Genomic DNA, 26,168 nt, shown 5'->3' with positions numbered 1-26,168 from the left:
GGAGGGAGGAACTAACTGGAGGAGGCTGGTGAGGAAGCTGCTGAAGCACACAGAATGAAACGCAGGTTCTGAGCCAGGGCAGCGAGTCACAGCAGGAATGGAGTGGAAGGGTTGGGCCCTCTACTCTGAAGACCACCGGATTGTCCATGTCCTCGACGTTATAGCTGGTCAGCCAGGAATGCTGGATCCTCTCCCAGCACAGTAGGCGGACAGGGCGCACTGAAGAGGAGGATTCAGTTCTGAGTCCTCCCAGTGAAAAGCAAGCAGTCAGGGAGAGGGAGAGGCAGACACAGACACACACACACACACATACATACACACAGAGTGCAGAGGGAGGGTCTGCTCTCCACCTACAGGCTACAGCCCCAGCGCTGGTGGGCTGGCTCACGTGAGGGAGAAGAAGGGGCCCAGCCGTTCTGGGCTGCTGTTTTCTTTCATGGCCAACACTCTGGGCTGCTGTAGACACCATGACTGTTGCTTCCCATGAAGGGAAAAGCCACAGCCCCTGCCCTGGGCACCAGTCATGCTGGGAAGGGAGCGTGATTACTTTTCTCAGGTAGCGTTGGTCACAGAAAAGGAAGAGAAATGGTGGGGGGCCTGAGGGAGCTGCTCAGGAGACAAAGCATCTATCACATTCCAGCCAACAGTCAATTTGTGACCCCCACCTTCCAGGGTTCATCTAATCAGAGAGCACAAATAGTCAGAGAGACATGTTCGCATCTCCCCATCCCCTGGTGCGAGGGACAGGGCATTCATCAGCGTGGCCTGCAGCGGGCCCTGGGGAAATGGCAGCTGGGTGGCGTCACACGCTGAAGGACAGTCCCTGCCTGCTCACAACCCTTCTGAGCCTTTTATTCCCCAACCCACTCGAGAAGCCCAACTGGCTCCACAGTCTCTGCAACCGAGCTTCTTCAAATACCTTGCTGCCACCTGAGGGGCCAAGACAAAAATAACCAAATCCAGTTTTCCCAGAAGGCAGCTCATAATCTGAGCTTAGTGCCCTGGGCCTAGAGAGGCAGGGTGGGGAGAGGGAGGCACTATGTGGGAGTATGTCGGGGGTGGGTATAAACAAGGCAGTGGGAGCTCTCCCTGATACCAACATGCAACTGCAAGAGGTGATCAGGGGGCTCAGTGGCAGGCAAGAAGCTAGTCCCTGCTATTTTCTACCATCCTAACACAAACAAAGGCAGCCTCGCCTGTCCTGCTGCCCCCACCCAAGCGAGTCCTCCCCCGCTGGCCTGGAGCGCTGTTCCTTCACTCAGCCGAGGACACAGCGCTTCGCCTCGGCTGATGAGCTGATTTTTATGCTTCTCTTCCTCTAGCCAAAAGCAGGTGGCATCCGTTAGCATCGGAACTGTCGCTACTTCTTAATGGATGTGGCAATAACAAAACCCCAACAACCCAACAGCCCACTGCCCAGTGACAGCACTTACATATAAGCAGGCTGGGGAAGGAGCTGGGGCTGGGGTCCGGCTGGGAAGGGGGAGAAAGGGGCTGAAGGCAGAAATCAATTTCAGCGTGAAAGCTCTGGAAGGAGTGAGGCCGTGTGAATGGCTTTTTAAGTGGCATCATTAAACCTGGGCAGAAAGGTCGATTGGGCAGAGCAAACCGCATAAATACAAACAGATGACATTTATGTCTGGCAGGATTGTTTTTCGTTTTTCTTACTTATTTTTTTAATCACGAATGGAGAAGACTGATAGGCTTCGTGCTCACCACCAGGGATCAAATCTAGAAGAGGAATGTCCAGGGAAGCAAATCCATAGGCATCTTACCCTGCCCAAAGGACAGGAAAGACTCCACTAATGCCTTTTTTGGGGGGAGGGGGTGGTGTGGGCTGGGGTGCCGGGTATCTTCAGGGCTGGGAGAACAGGCGCCTCGGCAGGCCTGTTTCTGTAGGCCTCTCCCTCTGTGCTGCTGCATCACTGCCACTTCACGTCTGTGTGCTTCTCCTCGGGACAGGCACCCCAGAGGGAACCACACAAGGCCTGTGCGGCACCATTCCCGGGGAAGAGCACAGTGCTTCCTGGGGTTATAGTTACGTCTCATGTCATAGCGGAGGAATGAATGTCTGGGACTGGGCAACTACAAAAATGTATTAATAAGCCAGAACAGTTGTCCCAGGAACAGCCAATCCTAATCCCTGCCTTTATTTTTGGAAAAGTGACCACGTTGCTACAGGGGAGGAGGGCAGTAAGCTATCCTCTGAAGGTGACAGAGGCGTCCTTGTGGGCGACGCCTGCCTTCAACCTTCCCACTGAAGGCTGAGTGGAAAGGAGGCAGGAGAAGCACTCCCTCCTCTTAGATTTCTGCAAGCAGGGAGTGAAGACTTCTCCAATCAGTGGCTGCTGAAGCTGGTCTCTTAGTCCACATGTGCGGGAAAGAACAAGGGGGTCAGTCAGAAGCCAAGGATCTGTCAGGGTAGCCAAAAATAAAGGAGCTCTACCTGAGACAATTGCAGAGAAGCATGGGAAAAAGGGAGGATTACCTCCACTTCTGTTGATTTGCAAAGAATCTAGATTGATCTCCTCCTAACAGTCAGCCCAGCTCTCTGGAGTGGCTTATTGTTCCACAACAAACACAAACTGTCAGTTTACGTTCTCAGTACTCGGTCCAGCATAGGGAATACAGAATCCTTTTCACTTGGTTTGTTGCTGATTCAAAGGCCTTGTTTTGTAAGATGAACAGACAACCCTGGAAAGACCTAGTGGGTGTGTACTGACTCACCACTGAGAATACACACAGAGATGGAAATACAAGTATACCCCGACGCCCAGGCAAGCTCATTAAACAAGCATAGGAGAAAACGAGCTGCAGTAGGTCCTCAGTACCACCACAAGCTGCAGCGGGTCTGGCAGCTGGCTTCTGCAATTTCCATACTCCATTGGGAATTTCTAGACCAACTGCCCCTGGCGGACACCAGCAGAAAGAGCTGGCCAGACCAATCATACACTCAGTTAGGGCTGCTGAACGGAACCGCTCTCAGCCTGGGAAGGAGCCTCATTGGGCCTGAGGAAGACAGTGGCCATTGCTCCTTGAAGGTAAGAACTGATCATGTCATGTGAACAAGATTAATTTTGGAATTCCCTCCACAGCACCCAACAACTTTAAGGTGCAGAAAACTTTAAATCAGTGGTTCTCAACCTTCCTAATGCCGCGACCCTTTAATACAGTTCCTCATGTTGTGGTGACTGCCAACCATAAAATTATTTTCATTGCCACTTCATAACTGTCATTTTGCTACTGTTATGAATTGGGCTACCCCTGTGAAAGGGTTGTTCGACTCCCAAAGGGGTCTTGACCCACAGGCTGAGAACTGCTGCTTTATTATTATTTTTTAATCATTTTATTGGGGGCTCTTACAACTCTTGTTACAAACCATACATCAATTGTATCTGACATATTCGTACATATATTCCATCGTTCTTTTCTAGACATTTACTTTTCATTGAGCCCTTAGGATCAGCTCCTCCTTTTATCCCTCCCTCCTCACCACCCCCTCCCCAACCCTCGTGACCCCCTGATAGATTGTAGATTGTTAATTATCTTCAAATCTCACTCCCACCCAGTCTCCCTTCCTTCTGGTTTCTGTTGTTCTTCCCCCTGACTGGGTGTGTGTGGCTATGTGCCATTCATTGCGTCCATGCCCCTCTCCCTCCCCACCTCTGCCCCACTTCCCCCTACCCTTGTGGTATTTCTATTCCCCTGAGAACCACTGCTTTAAATGGAAAAATCTGTTTCCAAATGGGAAGAACTGGCAAAATACCTCCCTCTCACCAGAAGAGGGCAGTCTGACATCCTTTCAAGAAGAGTGGCTTGGGATGGTTGGCGGCTAAATGAAGGCTTCCTCCCCTCCACCTGACCAGAACCCCCGAGAGGCTTCAGCTGCAGTGTGGTGGGTGCTCTATCAGGATGGGCTGGATGGGGCATGAACAGGGGCAGCGGCACCTGGTCTGGTAGGGAGTTCACGGCAAAAGCAGGAAGTCAGGGGCTACATGGCACAGACCTATTTACTAGGGGTGGCTGGCCACTCCGAAGCGAGCCTTTACACTGTTTAATCTGAGGGAAAAGCAGAGAGCACAGAAGCAAGTGGAGGATGCAGTACTGAGGATGTGGTATGGAATGCAGAAAGTCGAAAGACCACGTGAAGAAAGTGCCAGGGCTGCGACCTCAGGCAAGTCAGTCTCCCTGCTGAAATGTCCTCTGTGCGCAAGTGCGTGTGGCGAAGATGATGATGTCACAGCAAACCTGAGCACACGCACACCCAGTCAGCTACACCAACCTCGGCTATGACTCAGCAAAGCCATTCCATCGCCCCAAGGGAGGGGAGAGCTGTCACTGGGAAGACTGAGCACAAAGGCAGCAGAAGCTGATGATGGCGTCAGTCAAGCTATGGAAATGAGGAAGTCAGACAGGTGTCGCTTCCCTGGGATGAGGCAAGCCACCTCCCATTTCTTCCGAGGTCAGCTGCAGACCCTGGAAAACACCAGTGACTCTGCTCTCAGGTGATGGGGTCAGGAGCCCTGGTTACGTGCATCGCATCACTAGGAGTTGGCAGCCACTGGAGGGCAGTGAGTTTGGCTTTTGGTTTGGGTGATGGGGTCAGTCAGGGTTCAGGAAGTCTGTCCTCCCCTGCTCTAGAAAACCAGCCTTCTTTCTGCGGCATTTTCCTCTTGCCCGTGGCCTAGACTCCATATCCCTGGCCCCACCCACACACACACACACACACACACACACACACACCCCCCGCCCCCACCTCTTTTCATTCTTTCTCCTCTTACCTGAGTACTGCTGTGGCATTTGAGGTGGACTGCAGGGAGAGGGCGACTGAGGCATCTGGTACTGCTCAGAACCGGGAGGCTGTAGAAACCCCACAGAAGGGCTGGGGAGATGGAGAAGAGAGGAGTGGGGAAGTGGTAGAGAGAGGAACACAGCTCCTGGCAAACAGCTGCTGCTTCCTGGGCCTCCCCCCTGGGAAGCTGAGGCAGCTCCAAGCCATTCCCAGACCAATTTGCCATGCAATTTCTAAAATCACTCATCAGTTCAAAGTTAATTATATATATTTGTACTTGATCATCTTTCAATTAGGAAGCTGCTAATCAGTGCTACAGATGGAACGGAGAGACACATGCTCTTCCCAAATACCAGACACATGTGCAGACACGCGCACAAGCACACACACACACACACACACACACACACACAAATTCTGGGAAATACAAATGAAACACAAAGAGCGTGTCAGTGACAGATCTAGAGTGCTACAGAGAAAGATGAGTAAAAAAGAGCTAAGGAGTTTGGTGATTTTAGATCTATATGGTGACTGACAGCCACCTAACGACAGAGAAACCCCACCGCCCTGGGCTGCGACACAGAGACAGGCGCATAAAGATGCATACACTGAGAGACAGACACACAGACACAGACGGACCCACACTTGAGTTTTAGTTTCAGCTTTGCTCCCACCATGCTAAAAAACATGGGTAAACTTCTTACCATCCCTAGCTGAAATGTATTCATTTAGAAAACAAGAGAAAGAAATAAACTAAGGGGAGTTGACTAGATTTATTTCTAAGGTTCCTTCTCGCTCTAAAATTCTATTAGCTGTGACCTATCCTCAGACATAAATAAACACATGGAAACACATACCATCTGAGATGCACTCTAGATACAAAGGCACACAGGAAGACAAACATCTAGATACTCCAAACCTGCCTCTCTCCCAGTCGGAGTCCCATTAGTTGAAAAAACAGAGGAGGGAATGATAAAACCTCTGTCTGTGAAGACAGAGTCACTTCCTGCTGACAAGGTCTAATTACACAGAAACCAAAGAGGAAGAAAGGAGAATGAGCCTCTCACGGTCGGTCTACCTGCTTTAGGATCCCCCACCCCCCCACCCCAGCCCCGATCTTTATTGCTTCCCTTCTCAGGGCAGCAGAAACCAAACCAAACCCTGGGCCACAGCAGCAGCGGGTCTAGGTCTACAAGAGACAGGCAGTCAGTGCCCACTCCGGGAGTCCTCACCTCGTACCGTTCTGCTGAGCGGGCGGGATCATGCTGTAGTACACTGGCACGCCCCCTGCTGGCAGGCCCCCTTGCACAGACTGGCTCACTGGGACCAGCATGGGTTGCTGGAAAGGCTGCTGGACCACGTTTTGCGAGTCATTAGCCACTGGGACCTGGTAGAGACAAGAAGGAAATGATACCTCCTACTCCTCCTGAGCACATCAAAAAGAACAGCTCGGCCATCACTACAGCTTCCGCTTGGTTCTCCCCATCTGTGTAAAGGAAATGCTTTCAGAGTAGTTTCCATTCCGCCCTTCTCCAAACACAACCCTTGGGCCTCTGACGTAGAAGGAGCCTGAGGTTCCTGTAGACTCTACTTTCCCAGGGATTAAGCATTTGTATGGATATATAAAGGCCAAATAACGTAAAGATTCTTCTCAGACTCTCCAGGCTCTCTCTCAGAGGGAAAAACCTTAAAATTCTAGGGGGAGAGTGGACAATATTTTAGATCTTCATTGGCCAGTCTGAAAGATTTAGGGAGGCTGCTTTCCTTTTTGTCTCCCTGGGACTGGGTGATCTTCCCCTATTCAAAATGCACCCACTTGGTAAGAAGGCAGTGGAGTGTACTGAACCACCAGGCCTTGCATTTGGCCTCCCATGGTGCTCCTCTGGTTGCTGAGCAGGCTCTGATTCTGAGGCTGCTGGACCCCAATCATGCCTTGGTAAGTTGCCTGTTGCTGGCTAGGCATCATAGGCTGTAAACCTAGGGATGGTAAGGTAGAAAAGGCGTTAACATGGTCTCAACAATCTTCATCTGCCATTTCCCTCCATTTTATCTTTTTTTCCTTTGGAAATTCTGGGTCTCTCTTTTGGACCCAACCATCTCTGGATTTTTTTGTGTTTTTTTTAGAAGAGGAAGACAATCCTTGTTCCCCAGTCTCCACCATCTTCTTTGAGACCACATGTTTTCCTTACCAGGCTGCTGGGATGGCTGAGGCAGCTGTTGACCACGCTGGGGGCTGTAGGCCACCGAGTGAGAAAGAGGTCGGTATTGCTGGTTGGAGTTAGGATACTGTCCAGGGGAATAGTAAGAAACCTGGATCTAGGGTGAAAGAAGAGAGAGATGTAGGGTCCCTCCCTCAAGTTTAGTTGCGACACTCCAAACCATTAAATGCATCAGAGCTGATGGTCAGAGATCTACACATGGAGAGATTGTGGGCCTGAGATGGCAGAATTAGTACACGAGTTTAAAAGAGAAAAGGATGGGGGTATGGCAGGGGAGGTTGGGAGGAAACGGAAGCTAATAACGATGCGTACAAGAACCAAGAAAATGTTCTAAAACATTGTGCCAAAGGTTGTATAACTATTCTTGAATTAATTGAACTATTGAATTGTATGACATGTGAGTTATATAAACTATAATACTGATTTTAAAAATAAAACAAATGGGGAAGACTTGGTTTCTTTAGAAAGCAGCCCTGGAACATGACAACTCTCAAGTCCCAGGTGGGGTAGGTGTACCCTCTGTTTGTCTAGGTCTATGGGAAGGTAGGAAGAGTAATACTGCACCCACTCAATTGGGGGCTCAGGCTGCTCACCTGTTGAGGGGGTTGCATGTAACCCTGGGGTGGCAGGACTTGCTGAGTAGGTGGTGCATGGCTAGAGGTGGAATAGTTGGAAGTGGAGAGTGGCTGTCCCGTGGAAGCCATGATGAAGCTAGTCTGCTGAGGGTGCTGGGATATCAGTGGAGGCTGGAACAGAGCTGAAGATGGGTCAGCTGCTTCGGTAGAACCTTGGCGGCTAAGGCTCATTTGTCCAAAGGGATTGCTGAGGTCATCTGCCTGTTGGTATAGGGCGAGACTTAGGTCATGTCATATCAAGCCTCATCTCTTGGGACTTAACACACACAGACAGGCAGACAGACAATAATGACTATGTTCTCTACAGCCATCCTTACCCCAACTGGGGATAGTTTTGCCTCTGTGCTCCAGGAGGTGCCTTTTGGTCATAAACCTGTCATGTGGTGCTTTAAATTGCTGTCCACTGCACACTGAAGAGCTGTTTGAAGCCCTACTGCAGAGTCAGTCTCTCTACCACATATAGGCTCACAATGCCACCCTGACTGGGATCTTTATTAGGGCTACTCCTGGGGAGATGGGAATAACACCGCTGCTATGCAAAACAGGACTAGCTATCAGGTTAAATAAGATTTTTAAGAGTTTTTCCATTTCCTGTCTTTTTCATGACCCCAATCATATAAAGGACCCGTTTTTCCCTATAAAATGCTGTGAGTCTTGCTTTTATAATAAATAACACGTGGAGCCGAAGGAAGTTCAGGTGGCTACCTAGCTCCAACTACACAGGATGGGAGGGAACTGCTGGGTTCCCACTCCTGCTGCTTATCTCCTCCCATCCTCTCGAGATCATTTCCACCTCTGTGCTCTGACACCAGCCTAGCGTTCTCCAGCCCATCAGAAACCACTTCCAATTCTCACCTCCGCAAGGAGGCCAGGGTGAGTGGCCGAGCTGGAGGGCGAGCGACTGGCCAGTCTGTAATTGCCTTCTTTCTCAGCCTCTCCCCTAGGCGGAGAAGGTGAGGGTGTTCTTGCTCTCTTTGGTACAGTGATAGCTGAGGGTTTGTTAGCTTCCTCCCCCTCTGCTCTCTGGACAGTAATATATACATACACACATACATTCTCTCTCTCTCTCTCTCTCTCTCTCACTTACCTACCTTCCTTCCTTCCTACATACCTACCTACCTACCACCACGCCAGAGCAGATATGGAAACTAATAGAAACCAAAAGAAAATGTTTTCCCAAAGTTTCAATCAATTTTCCCTCTGATCATCATGTCGGCGGTGTTGCTACCGTATTGGACAGGAAGAGATGACACAAAGGAAGAAGTGAGGGTTACTTTGAGGTCCAAACTTCTGGACTTTTCAGAATAGAGATAAAAGATGTGAGAGGAAAGGAGGGGATTCTAATTTTAAAAATTAAAGAAAAACAAAACCAGAGAGATGTGATTAACACAAAATAGAAAACCAGGCTCTACTGGCCATGATGGATGTTGTCAACCACCAGGTAAGTCAGATCTTCAAAAGAACGTGTGGTTTCAATTTACACGGCAGGGACAATGCAGTGGAATGAGGTATTTTTTCCTAGAAAATGACATGCTAAGATAATGGGAACATTTTACGTTTTTACTAGTGGTACCAGAAACATCTACGATTGTGCTATTTTAAAAGTAAATGATGGAAAGCTATTCTATGCAGAATAAACTGGGCTCTTTAGACGTGTGCAGGGCGCGACTGTGAGGAAGGGCATATGTGGCAGTAATGAGGAGGAGCCGCGGTGAGGCTAGCTCCCCATGGTGTCCCCTCTTCTGAAACTCAGGGAAACCCATCATTCCTGTCCTTCATGTAGGCGCCTAGCAGGCTGAGACAAGGCCTTTAGAAGGCAGCTGCCTTCAGTCCTGCGGGCCCCTTGAGAAGGAGAAGGAGCGTGGCCCCCCAGAGAGCACAGCAAGCTTGCAAAGCCATCCCAGGTGGACCCAGTCACACCCACAGACACAGGCCACACATGGACAAGGACAGAAAGGGGACTGGAGTTTATACCATGTTGTACTGCTGGGGCGGAGAGACTGGCAGAAGGACTTGGGGACAGGAGCTTGGAGAGAACTGAACAGGCTGCGGAGAGGGCTGCAGAGCTGGGACTGGCTGTGGACCAGCAGAGGCATGTGAAAAAGGGGAGAGAAAGGGAAGTCCAGGAAGAGGTGGGGGGTGGGGGTGGGGCAGAGATGGGGAGGGAGGAACAACAAGGTTAATCAAAAAAGAAATGTTACATGAATAGCAAGGCTGTAGGCAGGCAGGAGCTAGCGCTGGCTGGAGACCACTCCTGGGAAGGGCTGGTGGCTGTCACATTTCTTTGACAAATGGCCTTGCTCCATCAGGAAAGACCCGCAGTGTGCCCTGCCCACCCCACCCTGGTAGCCACTCAGAACTCTGCGGCTGCTGAAAACAGTCTTGGGGCTCAGGACCAGCTATGCAGCTCAAATCTGAATCCAAACAGATTTTTTCCAAAGCACTCTTCCTGAGCACAAGATTCCTGAGGAGTACTCTTGGCACCCTCTTTGAACACCCCTTGAAAAGGGATTCCTATGGATTCTATGGGCACTAGGAATATTGCCTCTGTAGGAAGGGTCATCCAAAGTCAGGCTCACACCATATCCCGATTTCACACCACCTCTGCTCCTGGAGGAAGCGCTCATTGACAAGGACCATCAAGCTTCCCGAGGGCAGAAAGGAAAAAAATACCCAGTTAACGCCTGGCTCTGGCCACTTCCTCCCACTGGCCAACAGCCCCTCTGGGTCTGGGAGGGCACTATGAACCCCACTAAGGAAGGAGGGAGGAGTCTCAACATGGAATGTATCCGCTGGGTTGTTGTTTTCCTTAGAGAGACCAGGCGGTGTAGTAGCTTTATGTTGGGCGGCGACCCACAAGGTCCGAGATTCAAAACCACTAGCAGCTCCAAAGGAGAACGGGGTTTTCTAGTCCGGGAAACAGTTAGGGTCTTGGGAACTCACGGGGTGGTCTGCCCTGTCGTGTAGGGTGGCTGAGAGTCTGTATTGACTCCGTGGCAGTGAGCGTCTTCTCTAGCCTCAAGGAGGGGGTTTCTTCATGAGGCGTGCTAAACCAACTACAGGGAAACTTTATTCCCTCTCCCACTTACTTCCCACTCTTCGCTCCAGCCATTTGGATCACCTCACCAACAGTTACACCTTCTGATGGTGGGAAAGGGCAAGCCCCGCCCCCCGCCCCCCCCCAGCAACATTTTATATACATTGTTTCAGTTTTGCCTACAATATTCCTATAAGGAGATGAGGGAGCTCATTTTTCAGTTCAAAAGTTATGACTTGTTCATAGTAACCCAAGGTACAATTGGTCTCCAGTTGCCTGGAGCAACAAAGAGGGAGAGACAGGAATAGGGGAGGACAACTGGGCCATGAACAACTGCCTCCTTTGACATGAGACCAGAACTGGCTGGTGCCTATCATTACTGAGCATTTGGAACAGATTCTACAGAATAATCCTGATCAAAATGGAAGCTATGCAGAGCCAAATTTCAAATTCTCATGGACACCACTTTAAGGCTCTAGAGCAGTGGTTCTCAACCCGCCTAATGCCTCAACCCTTTAATACAGTTCCTCATGTTATGGGGACCCCCAACCATAAAATTATTTTAGTTGCTACTTCCATCACTGTAATTTTGCTACTGTTGTGAATCATAATGTAAATATCTGATATGCAGGATGTATTTTCATTGTTACAAATTGAACATAATTAAATCATAGTGATTAATCATGAAAACAATATGTGAAATATTTATTTCTAATTACAAATAAGTGAAATTTTGTCTTGAAGCATGGGTAACAGTTTTCATGCCGGGTACTCGTATGTAGGCATATCTACATGTGGGCAGACCCGCCTGGAGATGGATAGAGGAGCGGTGGTGTCTCAGTTCCTAAGACCATCGGAAATAAGTGTTTTCCGATGGTCTTAGGCGACCCCTGTGAAAGGGTCGTTCGACCCCCAAAGGGGGTCACAACCCATAGGTTGAGAACTGCTGCTCTAGAAGGTACATGAACTCCTTAAGGTAAACTATTACCCTGAGATAATTTTTAAATCATAAACCAAGTATATATTCCCTGAAGTCTTTTTAAAAACCAAACACGAGTTTAGCTTAACTAGTGAAAAGTGTCTACCTATATGGGATCAAACTGAGAGCAGTAACTCAAAAGATCAGAGGGGCCCCCAGGGGCACTGGGCTGACGTGAACGGGGAAGAACGACGAGAAAAGCAGTGTGCTGGAAGAAGCAACCGAGGCCACAGAGTCACACGTGTGGAAACTGTTGAACTGGTGTATGTTGTGCCGTGTTTATTCTCAGCCACAACCATGCAAATAAAGGACTCTGAGAACTGAAACCACTCGTTAGGCTCACACAGCTAATGGAGCTGGGATTGAAACAGTTCTCCCTGCCACATTCTTTCCCCTTCTCTCTCTTAGGAGGGGCAGGAGGCAGAGGAAGAAGTCAAACCAAATACTTCAAGCATCTGCCACATGTGCTGGAGCAGGGGATCAATATCCTTTCCTGCCGCAGACGCTGCTGTCACGGGGAGACAAAGTCCAGGAGGCACAGGTGTCTTGCAATTAGAAGCCCCCACAAAGGAGACTACTCCCAAGGCTTTAGCATGAGGGAAGGAGTAGTGCTCCTCTCTTGGGCCTCCACTGACCTGGGGTGTGCAGCGTTAACGTGGGGTGTTTCAGAGCTATTTTAATTATAGTTTATGTAGAAACCATCACTCTCCATTCCAATCTCTCCTTGAAGAGTTTCCCACTTCAGGGAATCAGCAAAAACCACACAGAAGTCAGAGGCTGACCCGGAGGAATGTGACTGCCACCTACTGGTGAAATGTGGGTTAGTTTTTAGATGCCTGAGGACACAAGAGGTGCAGGAGCAGGATCCTTCCATTTTACACAAATTGGACAAAAGGTAGCCTAGCCACTCATCCTCTGGTCTGTAGCCTCGTCGCCTAGTTTTACGCATGGTACTGCCATAGGGCAGGAAATTCTTCCAAGAAGAGCCTAGGCTGTCCTTAGGTCTAGTGCAAAGACCTCTTGCTGCAGAGCTATCCGCTAGAAGTCATTTCCAAAGTTTCCCTTTGAAGGAAAAAGCTTTAGAACACTCAGAGTGGTGGGAGTGTGTGTGCTTTCACTTTCATGCAGTGTGCTATGTACCATTCGAGAAATGGCATAACTTTTCCCACGAACTTTCTGAAGCCCCTTTACATACAGTGGGGTAGCGGTGGTAGAGGTGGGATTTACATAATATCAGCAACTACTACATGTGCTTCAAGGCCACCAAACGCTTAGCCAGGATAAGTGTTTCAAGTTTGAAATTTGTGGTCACAATTCATCTCCAGGGCGTGACAATGCAGGTTCCTAACAATGCAGTGATGTCTGTGTCAAACAATGCTGCCCTGTCCCCACTGTATTATCCTGACTGTATTATCCAGACCCAGCAAAAGGAGATCATTCCTATTCCAAAGGATTACTGATCCTCAAACTCACAATTCTAGCAGCCAGCACAGTATCTGACTGGAGGCTTGGGGCACAGGGCTGGTCATATGTACGCCTGTCTAAAACATTTCCAGTCCCAAACATTCGCTCCTTCTTCTTATCTCCTCCTTCCTCCTGCTCATGCTTTCTGTTTCTAGGTATGGAAGTAAGGTAGAAGCAGATGGAGAACTAAGGGGGAGAAAAGGGAGCAAGGCTTTATTCAAATACACACATTGTAGGAACAATGGCAACCCCTGGGACCACAGACAAGCGAGACATATGACACACACAAAGAAACATGGCAGGCGAGGGCCAGAGGGAAAGGCTCGGGGTCTGTACCCATTTAGAGGTTTGACTCAAGACCAGAGAAACACACACACACACACACACACACACACACACACACACACACGAACAAGACCTAATAGGGTGGGTGGTATATGACAAACAGAGAATCCAGAAAGCTTTACGGACAAAGATGAAGTTCAGGAACAATCTGTATGTATGTGTGTCATAGTTAAGCTACACAGCAGGATTTCCTCTGCTGGCCCATAATGGGATCTTTCCAGTCTACTGTCCAGTTCCTAAGGATTGGGGGACTTGCTTCTTGTACCCAGGAAAAAGCTGTATTGCCTGTGCAGGGAAAAGAGGGCCCTGGGAAAGGAGGCTCAAAGTTAACCTGCAGCAGGAAAGAGGCTGCCTCGACACACTAGCTGCCTGACTTCTCCTACATACAACCTTACTGGACAAGGCCAGGGACCTCTGTTTGTGGACAAGGAGTACAAGTGAAGACCCCAGCCAAGCTCTGCTCAGAGAACTCAGGTGACTATTCAGTTGAGAACATTGAGGTCCAGTTCCAAACAGGACCTGATTCTTATGCTGATGACTTGCATGAGCTCCAAAGAAACACAACTTCATTCAAATTCTAGTTGGTGCCAATCTATCAGCCCAAGAGGAGAAAGACACAGCCTTTTAAGGAAAACAAAAAGCTGTATTATAACACACATCTCTATCTCTATATACTAAAAACCATAAATCCATACTATATCCAATGTTAGCCAATGATACAAGATTCTTGTGAGCCTGCCCCCATTCCATATTTATATTTCACTTCTTTGACAGTGAGAAATGTTCCCAACATCCTCAAAGTATTTATTCATTTGCTCAATCCTTCAATATATAGAACATAAGTTCGGAATGACCTCTGGGGTCTCTGCACCCTGTGGCATAGGTCTTAGGTGTTACGCCCTTTCCCTGGAAACGGTCGCACACAGACTTGTGCTGTGAGCCATCAGACACAAACACATTCATCAGACTGTGCCAGGAGCTGTGATCATTTCAAGTTCCACATATGGACCCCAAACCTAACCGCTGCCATACAGCTGATTCTGACTCACAGTGACCCTAGATGAGAGGGTTTCTGAGGCTGCAAGGCTTTGTGGGACCAGACAGTCTCATTTTTTTCTTAGAGTGACTGATGGGTTTGAACTGCCAACCTTCTGGCTAGCAGCACAACATTTACCCGAAAATGCCACTGGGGCTCCTTATGTATATGGATACAGGAAAATCCCCTGGTTAACTACACAGAGTATACGGGGAGACAAGCCAAAGATCCCACTGACATTTCTGAGGAGGAAGACGAAGAAATACAAGGCAAAGAACTCTCATGCTGATTCTTCTGGATTCTTAGGCCAAACCTCTGCCCTTGTTCTTCTTCCCTCACTACTAATAGATGAGGGAGAGTGGCATGTCTCCAAACCCAGTCCTTCCTGCTACCCCCGGCATAAGAGACATGACTGTACTGCCAGAGCTTCCTTCCTTAACTCAACGTGGAGGGGCTCCAACACCTAGTAGTGACTCACCTGTGAGAGCATGTGATTATTCAAGGGCGGTTGTTGCTGCGGCGTGGGTGGAAGGGCAGGAAGCGGCTGCTGCGGGTGGGCAGCACAGGGGAGAAGGCCCCGGATAGACTGGGAGGAGGTGACCTGGTTGCACACTTCTGGGGCACCGAGCGCCATACCTATGGCAGAGAGAAAACCCACCAAGAGCTGTGAGCATAGGCAGTGAACACAGCAGCTGCAGAGGGCCTAGCTGCGGGGCTCTCCTCTTTCCCTGCCCATTCCCCCACTGTCTCTGGATGAGCATGGGTGGGGATAACCTCACCCCAGCCAATCCTTGCTCCCTGGGGGCGGGAACCAACGGGACTGTCAAGTTTGGTTTTGGAACTGAACCAACAAAATGTCAGGCTGCTAAGGTGTCTCCTCTGAAGTGCCTCGAATCTGTCCATCATAATTAGAAAGCTAAAATATGAATGCTTACTTCCTGGGAAGGTCCAGACTCCTGGTCGCTTCAGGGACCTGCCTATATTCTCTTTGGTTTCTTCTTTTTTTTTTTTCCCCGTTTCTTCTCTATTTGCGTCATCATATAAAAGCTGTTAAGGAGGCAACCTTGCCTCTCCAAGTGCATGCATACACACACATGACCTCCATCCCATTTTTTCTAATTTCCAGACTTCCCAAGGCATGTATGTGTTCACATAGCATACTTCAACTGACTCTCTGCTATGCTTCAGGCATTGCCAAGGGAATACAAGTGTTGGCCCCGAAAAGCACGGAATCTTCCGCTGGAGATGGACAGCCACACAGCTATTACAATCTGATAGAGGCTACATCAGTGACATGGCCGACATTTGGGGAAAGCAAAGATGAGGAAAGAATGAGCTCCTGAAAGGGTCAGGAAAGATTTCAACAGGACAAGGAGAAGAGCTGGGCTGAGACGATACAACAGAAGGTTGTCAGGCTGAAGGCAGACAGAGTTCATTCTAGAGCAGTGTCTGGAAATGAGACGGCCGGAGGAGGCAAAGTAGAGTTAGGAAGTGAGGATAGGCTATGCTAGCGTGTTCGGTCTTTTATTATACAGACAATGGCAAAACACAAATTCAGTATTTCCAAATTTGAAGTTTGAATTCTGCAATCTCAAAGAGAGGACTGAAGCGATTCGATCTATTTTAGAGGGTAGACTGGCTCTGGAAAAGGCTGATATCGGAGCAAGGAAACCAGCCTGGGGGTTAGTGTGACAACTGAGTAAACAAAGAGAGACAGTGGGATGAGCAACGAGGTACCAGAGCAGGGCAGCAGAGAGCTGGCAGTCAGAGGTGACATCTTCACCACCACTCATGTCTACAAGACTCTTAGCCATTTTTAGACTTTGAGAGGCAGAAGGATGGGTAAACGCAAGCCCCTGGGGCATGGTGAGCTGAAGGCCTTGCACGTGGAATATACAAGTGTCTGGGTACAGGGGAATGGACACAGGCACATCTCTTACCCTTTTTCTTTTGTTACAAGACATTGTGTTGTGGTGTGGGCAAAACTGACAGGGCACATTCATTTCCCAGTCAACAATTTACACACATCTTGCATTGTGACAAGAGTTACCAGCCTCTCAATGTCCCCCTACTCGTCTCACTTTCTCCCTGGGCTCCCCATTCCCACTCCCCATTCTTTCCTCCACCTTCTGGCCTTCAGAACATTACAGGTGGCCATTCAGTCTCCTGTGCTGGACTGCTCTGAGGAGCACATGTTTCGGGTGTGCCTGTTCATTCAATAGGTCTGTGCAGCGTTGGGCCAAAAAGTAATCCCTGGGAGTGGGTTCAGTTCCAGGCTGCAAGGGTGTCTAAGGGCCGTAGTCTGGGGGGTACGGGTGGGAGGGAAAGGGGAGGTATTTCACTGGTCTCTGTCAGACCAGTAAGTCTGTTCTTTTTAAGATTATGAGTTTGTTGTAGAATTTTCTCCACTCTCCTCAGGTTCTTTCATTATGATCTTGAGCACAGCAGTTAGTGGTGGCTGGACACAATGTAGTGACCTTGTGGTCTCAGGCTAGTGGAGGCTGAGGTTCATGTGGTCTCTTATTCCTTCAGACTATTTGTTTCCTTGAGTCTTTGGTCTTCCCTACTCCAGATGGAAAGGGACCAACAGTTGTATCTTAGATCATTGCTCACAAGCTTTTAAGACCTCCGTCGCTACTCCTCAAAGTAGGATGTAGCACAGCGTCTTCATGCACTGTTGTGTCAACTGACCTGGATGTCCCTCGAGACTAAGGTCCTAAAGCCCTCAAGCCCAGGTCCCCAATCCCTTAAGGTATTTGGTCATTGTTAAGACATCTGCATAACTTCACCCTGCATGCGTTCTATATACTGGATACATTAGCAGCACAGACATATGTAGAAATCGCCTCTGCCAAGCCTATATATATATATGCTTATGGATGTACTCCCATATACCAGCCCACGGCTCCTCAGCTTATATATGGACCTAAGTATGCACCAGACACTATTGTTGCGTGCTCCGCACCCCCCCCTCCCCCGTTGGCGGTTTGAAACCACCAGTAGCTCCATGGGAGAAAAACTGGGCTTTCTACTCCCGTGAACAGTTATTCTAAGAAACCCACAGGTGGTCGCTATGAGTCAGCACTGACTCGATGGCAGTCAGACTGATTTTGGAGTTCTGTTCCAAAGTCACACCTTGTGATCTCCCAGGCCACCAAATGAAAGTGCTATCCCTTTCATCTTTGTACATAATCTGGACCTGGGCCTCGAGTCAAAATAATCTCGTTTCAATTGGCTGTTTTTGAATCAGGAGAGGAGGCTTGAAAGGAAATTAGAGAGAAAACACACAAGGATGATGGCCCTATGACACCAAACATCTCACCGAGTTGCGGGCTGTGTTGGGCATTGGGACAAGTGTTCTGTTAGTTACAAGTGATGCTTCTCAGAAGACAAGCTTGAAGGAAGAGACAGGGCAGGGCATGCAAGGAGAGAGGCTGTACCTGGCCTGGAGAGCCTTCCTGCACTGCCACCTTTACTACTCCCGATGCTGTCGCCGCGAGTGAGGATGGAGATTCCACTGAAGCTGCTGGCTTTGGTGACAGGTGGCCGCATGCTCCGGACAGAGCCATCTGAGTCTGTGCTGCTCCAGGGTCGGGGCTCCAGGGATTTGAGTTCGCTGTCTGTGCTGCTCTGGCGGCTGCTTGAGGTATGGCTCAGCCCCTCTCGGTTCCCCCTGCAGAGACCACAATGGTCAGAGCCCCCCCCACCCCCCACTTCGGCAGAAGGACTAGGAGAGAGTTCATTTCTATTCTTTGAATAACAAAGAAGGGAAGGGGGGGAAGATGGACACTGACTTCTTGTTAGTTGGCTGGCCAACTGAGACTTGATGGGAGCAGACAGAACGAGATCCAGTACAGCCACAAAGAGCACAGAGGCAAATCTGGAAGACAGTGCACTGGCAACTAACTCCACACACCAGACCAGAGGTGGACGGAAGCCACACACATGATGCTGAGATTGGCTATGGTCTCTTCCCCAGCCCCTGCAGGATCCCACACATGCAGGAAACAGTGGAGAGCAGAGGGGTACCAGATCCTTCTGGGAGTTCTTCCAATGAAAGGACTCCCAGAAGATAGTCTTGCTAGAAGGCAGAGGTAATCAGGACATGGGTAAAACACAGAACAGGCCTGCCTCGGAACTCATGTCTAAGTCAGCAGAGGCGCTGCTTGTGGGAAGAGGAGTAAGTGGCTGCAAGGAGCACCTGGGAAAACTCAGCCCGAGAGCTGGGAACTGACCCAACTTGTTTTGTCACATTTCACATCTGTATCTGGGGACAATGGTTTCTATGTGCTCTAAGGACTGAAGTCCTCAGCAAAGAAAAAGCAAAAAAAGTCCTTGGGACTCAGGATGGAATGGCTGCCCCCATATGATATTATTATACCTCTACTGCCCCAGGCAAGCGCATGAAGCTTTTGAGAAAAGGGTTCTTTCCTCTCTGTCTTATCTTGGAAACATCAGCTTGCTTGATTTTATAATCACTGCCTGTGATTATGAACAGCTATACTCCTCAAGAGAGCCTGAGGTGACCTGAAAACCGTCTTAAAGTTTCTCAATCAATAAGGAACCAAGATCCAGGAATCCGACTCCCACTCTCCTCCAAGGACCAAAGGAAATCACATGGCAACCACAAGGGTTTGGTATGAATACTTAGAAACAATTAAGCAAAAATAATAGTAACTTGGGCTTCCCCCTTCTTGCAGTACCATTCCATCAAAAGCCATCAGGAAGCTTCAGCCCAATTCCCTTAGCTCCAAAAACACTAGGCTCTGAGCTAGTCTAGAAAAATAAGGTACTGTCCCATTTATTCAAAAGGAATTGTAGAGAAACTGGGCTAAGTATGTGCTATAGTTAACTGTGCCAGCTTTTAGCCAAGCCAGCCATGATAAGCTGAGAATACACTTGCACAGCTGGTTAGGAATATGCCAGTTCTTCCAGGCAAACACAAGTACATTTACATATAGCCTCAAAGCTTCTTTCCACATAGCTGGACCTGAGGTCCAGAAAACATCCTTGTGTCCCCCAAAACTTTCCCCTTTCTCTTAGGAATATCAAAACTGGAATGGGAAACAATAAAGAATCGTAAATCAGGGAATCTCCAGAAATAGAACTGGACCCGAAATGAGAGCCAATAGCTTTTTGCCTCCATGGAGGCAAGTCTACTGACAGGATTCAATAAATAATTGTGTTTGTGAGGGGAAAGAAATATACTAGTGGCAGTGGATGAAGCTGCCTTGAATTTAGGACATTAGAACTTAAGTTCTGCAACAAAAGCCCTAGTGATCCTTTCCACCTACACCACTCTTGCTCTGTCAGGGCAATCCTGCCATTGACTCTCTTTCTAGCTGAGATAGACAGTGAATGAGGCAACTTTAAATGGAAAACTCTGGGCCAAAGTGACAACACTTCTTTACCCATCATCCATTGTCCCCAAGATGGTGACAGCCAAATGCTCAAATGATGGACTATACTGTCTGATGGTCTTTTGACGAACCTGACCTAGCATACCACTCTCATGAGGGTTAGAGAATCTGGGGCAAGTGTTGGCTAGGATCAGTTTTCCTTCTCCAAAACTAAGCCCAATCGCTAGTCATTTGTTTCCACTTCATTACAAATAAGGCAGCTAGGAAAAGCTACTCACTTCTGGGCACCAAATCAGACTGTGTGTGTGTGTGTTGGTGATCAAGAGTCAAGAGCACCCTTTTACATGTCATACTCCTGGAAAAGGAGAGCTGACTCTGTTTTAGCACATCAGTTTAGTGCTGGTGAAAAGTCTGGTTGCTTGCATCTAGTGAGAGGTCTCTGGAAGAAGTGGTAATACCCATCAGGAAGTCTCACTGTGGCTCATTTCTATGGGTAGAATCTTACAAACTACTGGGAAGTTCCCATAGTTACCATCTATCTGGATAATTTTATTTTGTGTGCTAGTTTCATAAGCACAGATTTGGAAACAAAGATATAAAGTAGTTAGAGAAGATCCATCTCTAATGATCCAAATTCCCCATCCAGTACCCAAGTGGGGAAAGAAGCAACTCCCTTAAGTATCCGTGAATTTGCACTGTAGATGACCTAGATTTTGAATCAATGCTCGGTATAAAAGACGAGAGCTTACAAAGAGGGATGGGGAAGAGAGGGCTGCATCTGCTCACTGGATCCTTAAAGCTATTATCTGCGCAGCTGATGTAGTTTGATTCTCTATGGCACTAACAAACACATCATTCTTAGCAGTGAGTGTGAATTAGGGCTCCAGATAGCTTCAACTCAGAGAGGAAAGGGTGATGTTCCAAGAGCTGGAGCGGTACAGTGAAATGAACATTGAAGTAGCGGTTTTGCCACTAACAGCCATGGAACCTTGGGCTAGCCACTTAATCCTCCCACTTTTGTTTTCTTAGAGGTAAACCAGCTACCAAACCAGGAGGTGAAATGCAGAATCAGATAAGGTATACTCAGGGAGTTGCTGATGTTCTGTGTATTAAGTCACACAAAGAGTCCACAAGAAAGCTTTAAAATTCCTACTATTAAAGGCATTTTGGAATGATCCGTGGTCCCAAAGTACAGACTATAGAGCAAAAGTAATTTTTTTTAAAAAGTGGATGGCTCTATCCCTTACCACCATGGAGTCCCTCTCTGCTTGGGGTTTTCAGATGGGCCTCAGTACAGGATGGTCTGGGTGGGGAGGGGGGTTGTTCAGAGATACGGGGAAGAGAAAAATAATCCCCTACCCCCCAAATCCCTTGTTCCACATGGTCTATCTTTTTTTTTTTTTTTTGGCAAACCAAAAGCCAACCTGAAACTCACTGTCTTTGAGTCGATTCCAACTCATAGTGGCTCTATAGGGCAGAGCAGAACTGCCCCCGCAAGTTTCCTCCAAGACTGCACGTCTTTATGGGAGTAGAACACCTTGCTCCCACCTTTGGAAAGGACAATGAAAAGACTGAGAATGAAATGTTTAACTCATCTGAATCGGTCAGCCCTTTTCTAGCTCAGGAGTGAACAAGAAACCCTTTGGAAAGGGGGACACTTGAATTGTAGTTAAACAAGCAAGTTCTCTGTACTTTATAGGTCTTCCACTGGGACAGTAACACTGGAAAGAATATATTTAAAGTGAGTTGACATCAAGACTCACTCACTCACTTTTTTTTTTTAATTCATCATTTAAGACTGACTCACTCTTAACTGTCATCAAGTTGATCCCAACTACTAATGACCCTATAGGAAAGGGCAGAACTGCCCTGGTGGGTTTCCAAAAATGTAATTGTTTACCAGAGTGGAAAGCCAAATCTTTCTCCTGCAGAGCAGCTGCTGGATTCTAACTACTGACCTCATAGTTAACAATGTAACACATAACCCACCACACCACTTGGACTTTTAGCATCTGGACAGGGCCCTAAAACAGTGCTTCCCTCATCCATGCCCTATTTAATCCGCTGGGGTGGGATTAAGAGAATTCAAGGAAGAGTTTCAAGATTAATTAGAAAGTAGAAAAAAAAAGAAAGAAAGTGGAGAATATGAGGCCTGGGGAAGTAAAAACAAGTTTTCACCAGCACCAAGAGCAAGTACTTATGAATAATCATATAAAGAATATGCTTTAAAATAAAGAATATGCTTTAAGCCTATTCTAAAACAGAAAGGTCATTTGTAGTTTCTAGGGTCATCTTGCCTATAAACTATCTCAAAAACAAAACTATCCATAGAGAGTGATAGAGAGGTGTGTGTGTGTGTGTGTGTGCGCGCGCGCACACATGCTATTATTTCTTAAAGGCATAAAACACTATGTTGGGTCAAAAAGAAACTTCCCTCATCTCTTCACACATTTAGAAAAGGCAACTAGAAGACACTTAACTCTTTGATCTTAATATAAATATATGATCAAGTTTTTAAAAATTGCCCAGCTCCCCCCACCCCCAATAAAATGATTTATATATTTTTAAAAATGTGCCCAGCTCCACCAAATTTCTAGGCGGGAGCAGGACCTATCCCAGACACAGCTATCGGATCCCCTTCACAACTTTATGTAGGGCTCAAAATGGAATCAAGAAAGTCATTGAGAAAGAGCCAATTTTTTTTTAAATGGGGAAAAAATACAATGTTGCAAAAACCACTAGTTGAATTATTTCACAAGCAGCCATGCATGGAGCAAACTTACTCCGCTGAAAAGATTATAGCAAAACAAACTTAAAGAAAAAAAAAAGAGAGGAGATAGAGATCACACAGAGGTACCTAAAAATCTGCCTTCTCTTGTGAGAACTAGAAGAAAAGGCTTCTTTGGAGAGTCTGTTGGTTAACATCAAAGAAAAGCATCATTACAGGATTATATTAACCTCACTGACAAAAAAGCTCAATGAAAAGCAGGGAACATGCTAAGTGGTACTAACCTGATGTCATTTAGATATCCGTTCTGGCCAGTCTAGGTGAGGGGGAGAAAACGGAAAATAACTTATAAGAAAACAGCATGGCATAACCAAAAAGGGTGTCCACGATGCTATGAAAACCCAAGGTCCTTAAACCAGAGCTCACCCACCAATAGGGAGGGAGGGAGCAGGAAGGGACAGGATGACCCACACCCACACACCCAATCTTTAATGGAAAAGAGCATTCAACGTTTTAGCCTTTCCACCCAGTGTTCAAAAAGAGAGGGTGATAAAGGTAGGAAGGAGTATGGAAAGGGGGAGAAGCAAAGCATTAACCTATTACTTCCCTTGCAGTGTTACATTTATTCTCATTAATGATTAACTGAACAATACAACTGGTGTGCTTGGTCCTAAGGACTGTCTTCAAAGGGAAGGACGCAAGAGAAAGGAACAGAGTTGTTTGTTTGGGAAAATCCGTTTCCATGACTTCTGTGCTCTGCACTAGCCAAAATGAAAGACTTTCACACCTGAGACCCAAGGAGGGTAGGAAATGGGTAGATGCCTAAGAAAAATGGGAGCATTCAGAGTCGGAAACATTCTCTTTGGGAATCATTTCCTGACAAAGTCACTGAGCTGAGTGAAGTGAGCATCAAGGTGGAGTGTCCAGCTGCTGAGCACAGGGGCGCCATGCGAGCTGTCCCAACACATGGCTCAGGCGCCAGGAGGCTGCAGCAGCAGCAGCAGCGTTTCCATCCAAACACCCTTCATTCCACTTCTCCTTCTTTTGGGCCTGCTTCCTGCTCCTCTCCCCGCCCCCCAGAAACGGCAGTTCCACCCTTAATCTGCTCCCTTTGGCTGGCCAGCCTCCCCTTGTAGGCATCTTTGAAGCACAGTGGGCTTTGGCCATTCTCCTTGTCTAAACCTTCTGAAGTTTCTGATACATCTACTATGACAAGAGTCAGGAAGTGCTGCAATGAAGGTGAAAAATCTACAAAGACTTAACAAAGAATACACATGTCAGGAGAGGCTTGATAAGACTAGGTATCAGGAGGAAAAAAGGTCAGAAGAAATACTTTGCCTTTGTTAGGGATGTCAGTTGAGAACCAGTCTCAATAGTCTATTTCAAGCTGTCTTTGCTCTCAGAACATCTGTGGCTCTGCTAACGGCTGGCATTTCCACGTGCAGGTGAAGCAGGTAGTCAGCTGGGCTATGATGCCACCGGCATTTAATTGAAAGATCCCAGAGCAGAGAAAGTTAGAGAGGGTGGTTTGGTTAGTGTAGGGGCTAAGAGCAGGAATTCTAGAGGTAGACGGCCTGAAATGCTAGGTCTTCTGCTAACCTTAGGTGTGTCCTTAGGTGCTTACTCATTTATAACCCAGGGGAAATAATGAAACCCGGTGTAAGGATTAAATGAGCGACCTACATAAAGTGCTTAAACATGCTTCAAAGACCTCAAATTCAACGCACTGCCCTCAAGTCGATTCTGACTCACAGCAACCCTAGAAGACTAAGACTGGGTAACTTTTTACGGGAGTAGAAAGTCTTGTCTTTCTCCCGAGGAGCAGCTGGTAGTTTGAAGCTGCTGGCCTTGTGGTTAGCAGCCCACTGTGTAACCACCATGCCCGCCACCAGGCCTCCTCACACCTGAAAGACAGTAAGTACTATCTAAGTGTTGATAAAGCTTTTCCATCCACTTGTTTTGTCCAAAGGTTAGTGTCATCACTGACACTGTGTACAAATGACATCTCTCCTCTCATTCCACCCAGGTGATTTGCAGGTAGAGAAAAAGCTACATTGGTTGGCTAATTTGGAAGAACAACTTTTTCTGACTCAGATGCAAACGTACATTAACAGAGGGTAAGAAGACTCCTCTCCTTGGAATCTAGTACATTCGATTTGCTGTGTAGTTGTCTCCACCGAGGATTCCTGGAGACACTTGGGTCTCTTGAGTCAATGGAATATGTTCAAATTGTCGAGTTGGAGATAACAGTTTTCTGAGCGAGGTGAGGATAAAAAGGTATTTGTTTATTTGCTTTGGTTTTGATGAGGGCGAGGAAAGTGGGGAATGGGAGGAGAGTTGTGTCCATCCAAGTATATTGACTAGAACTGGCCCTCTAAAGAAAACAAAGGGAGGTTGGTCTTTCTTCTTCTGTTGCCAATCTGTGTGATGGGGCTGCTCTCCTGAACCCACACTTTCTGGAGATTCAGTCACCTCTTACCAAGCCACACCTTTTCTTGAATTTCTGCTATCCTGTAACCTTTAGCCTGGAAGGCAAAGGCAACCAGATACAGGAATACCAGGCATGTTTGATTTGGTCAAAATTCCTAAGACTAAAGTTGCCTAAAGTGATTCAAGTTGCCTTTGGGCTCATGGCACCTCTCCTGTCCTAAATAAAGAAGCAAAGGAGGAAACATAGGAAGAAAGAGACTTCCTGCTCAGGGCGGGGCTGGAGGCGACAGTGGTACCCTCGATGGGCTGTGGGGCTCACAGAAGATGATATCAGACCTGTGCACTAAAATTTCTCCAAATCTCCTAGATAGGTAGCTGGCTAGATAAGATGAGTGTTTAGGCTGTGTGGACAAAGATGCCTAAAACAGACAGTGGGAGTGAAAGAGGGTAAGCGGGAAGAGGTTTTGGCAGGCAAGATCCAGGGCCCTTCCGTACATCCTGCCAAAACCATTTCTATATTTAGTCTAGTCATACCTACCAAATTCAGCCACTCCAAGTTTTTGGTCCCTTTGTACGCTGTACAGCAGAATGCACAAGTTAAAAATCTGTAGCTTCCCAATAAGTTACTTTGAATTTTAGAGACTAAAACGAGAGCTGGCTGATGTTGGTTAATCAAAACAAGACAAAAAAACCAACAACATTTACGGAGGGTTCATTCCATTCACAGTTCCAAAGATTTAAGAGCTAAAAGCTATGAGCTGACAACTCCCAGAAGCTACACTTACCTCTCGGGCAAATATTCTCTCTCGGACCCTTTGATATTCCTCCTCTCTCTCTTCTATTGACTTGCTCCTCCTTCCATCCTGCAATGGAACTCTGATCTAGATCGATGAGCAGAATTAAGCTAGTTAAGTTCTCCTCGTACTGCAAGCTCACTGCACACCAGCAAGGAAGAGAAACCGGGAGAGTTTATAGTTGCCATCCAAAAAAAATGGGGGAGGGGGGAAAAAAAGAAGAAGAAAAGAAATAAAATTTCCAGTCCTGGACAGGTTTTACTGGGTACATCTGACCATGCAGTTTGGGAGATCAGGTTTTCTGGATGGCTGGGACTGTCCATCACCCCACCCCCCAGAATATCTATTT

General features: G+C 47.5%; 1 protein-coding gene across 14 annotated transcripts in view; it reads right to left on the bottom strand.

The window, feature by feature from the left end:
• Positions 1–26,168, bottom strand: part of R3HDM2 (R3H domain containing 2) — a 113,951-nt gene that overhangs the window by 4,551 nt on the left and 83,232 nt on the right. For 4 of the 14 annotated variants that reach the window (XM_045293399.1, XM_030886176.2, XM_045293355.1 and 1 more), the window contains 11 exons: positions 25,811–25,906; positions 22,880–22,911; positions 22,725–22,778; positions 17,948–18,180; positions 14,986–15,143; positions 9,621–9,722; positions 7,605–7,847; positions 6,982–7,108; positions 6,609–6,769; positions 6,025–6,179; positions 4,782–4,882 (listed from right to left, as the gene is read on the bottom strand). In XM_045293399.1, the coding sequence (XP_045149334.1) occupies positions 4,782–4,882; positions 6,025–6,179; positions 6,609–6,769; positions 6,982–7,108; positions 7,605–7,847; positions 9,621–9,722; positions 14,986–15,143; positions 17,948–18,180; positions 22,725–22,778; positions 22,880–22,911; positions 25,811–25,906 (1,462 nt within the window). The remainder of the gene's footprint in view (positions 1–4,781; positions 4,883–6,024; positions 6,180–6,608; positions 6,770–6,981; positions 7,109–7,604; positions 7,848–9,620; positions 9,723–14,985; positions 15,144–17,947; positions 18,181–22,724; positions 22,779–22,879; positions 22,912–25,810; positions 25,907–26,168) is intronic. The other 10 variants (XM_045293340.1, XM_030886177.2, XM_045293350.1 and 7 more) reach the window with 7 other exon arrangements.

This window comes from Echinops telfairi, unplaced genomic scaffold (genome assembly GCF_000313985.2).
Source record: "Echinops telfairi isolate 266 unplaced genomic scaffold, ASM31398v2 ScPeMD7_2;HRSCAF=8, whole genome shotgun sequence".
Classification (NCBI taxonomy): domain Eukaryota; kingdom Metazoa; phylum Chordata; class Mammalia; order Afrosoricida; family Tenrecidae; genus Echinops; species Echinops telfairi.
The sequence above is the reverse complement of the archived record's forward strand: the minus strand, read 5'-3'. Positions and strand labels throughout refer to the sequence as shown.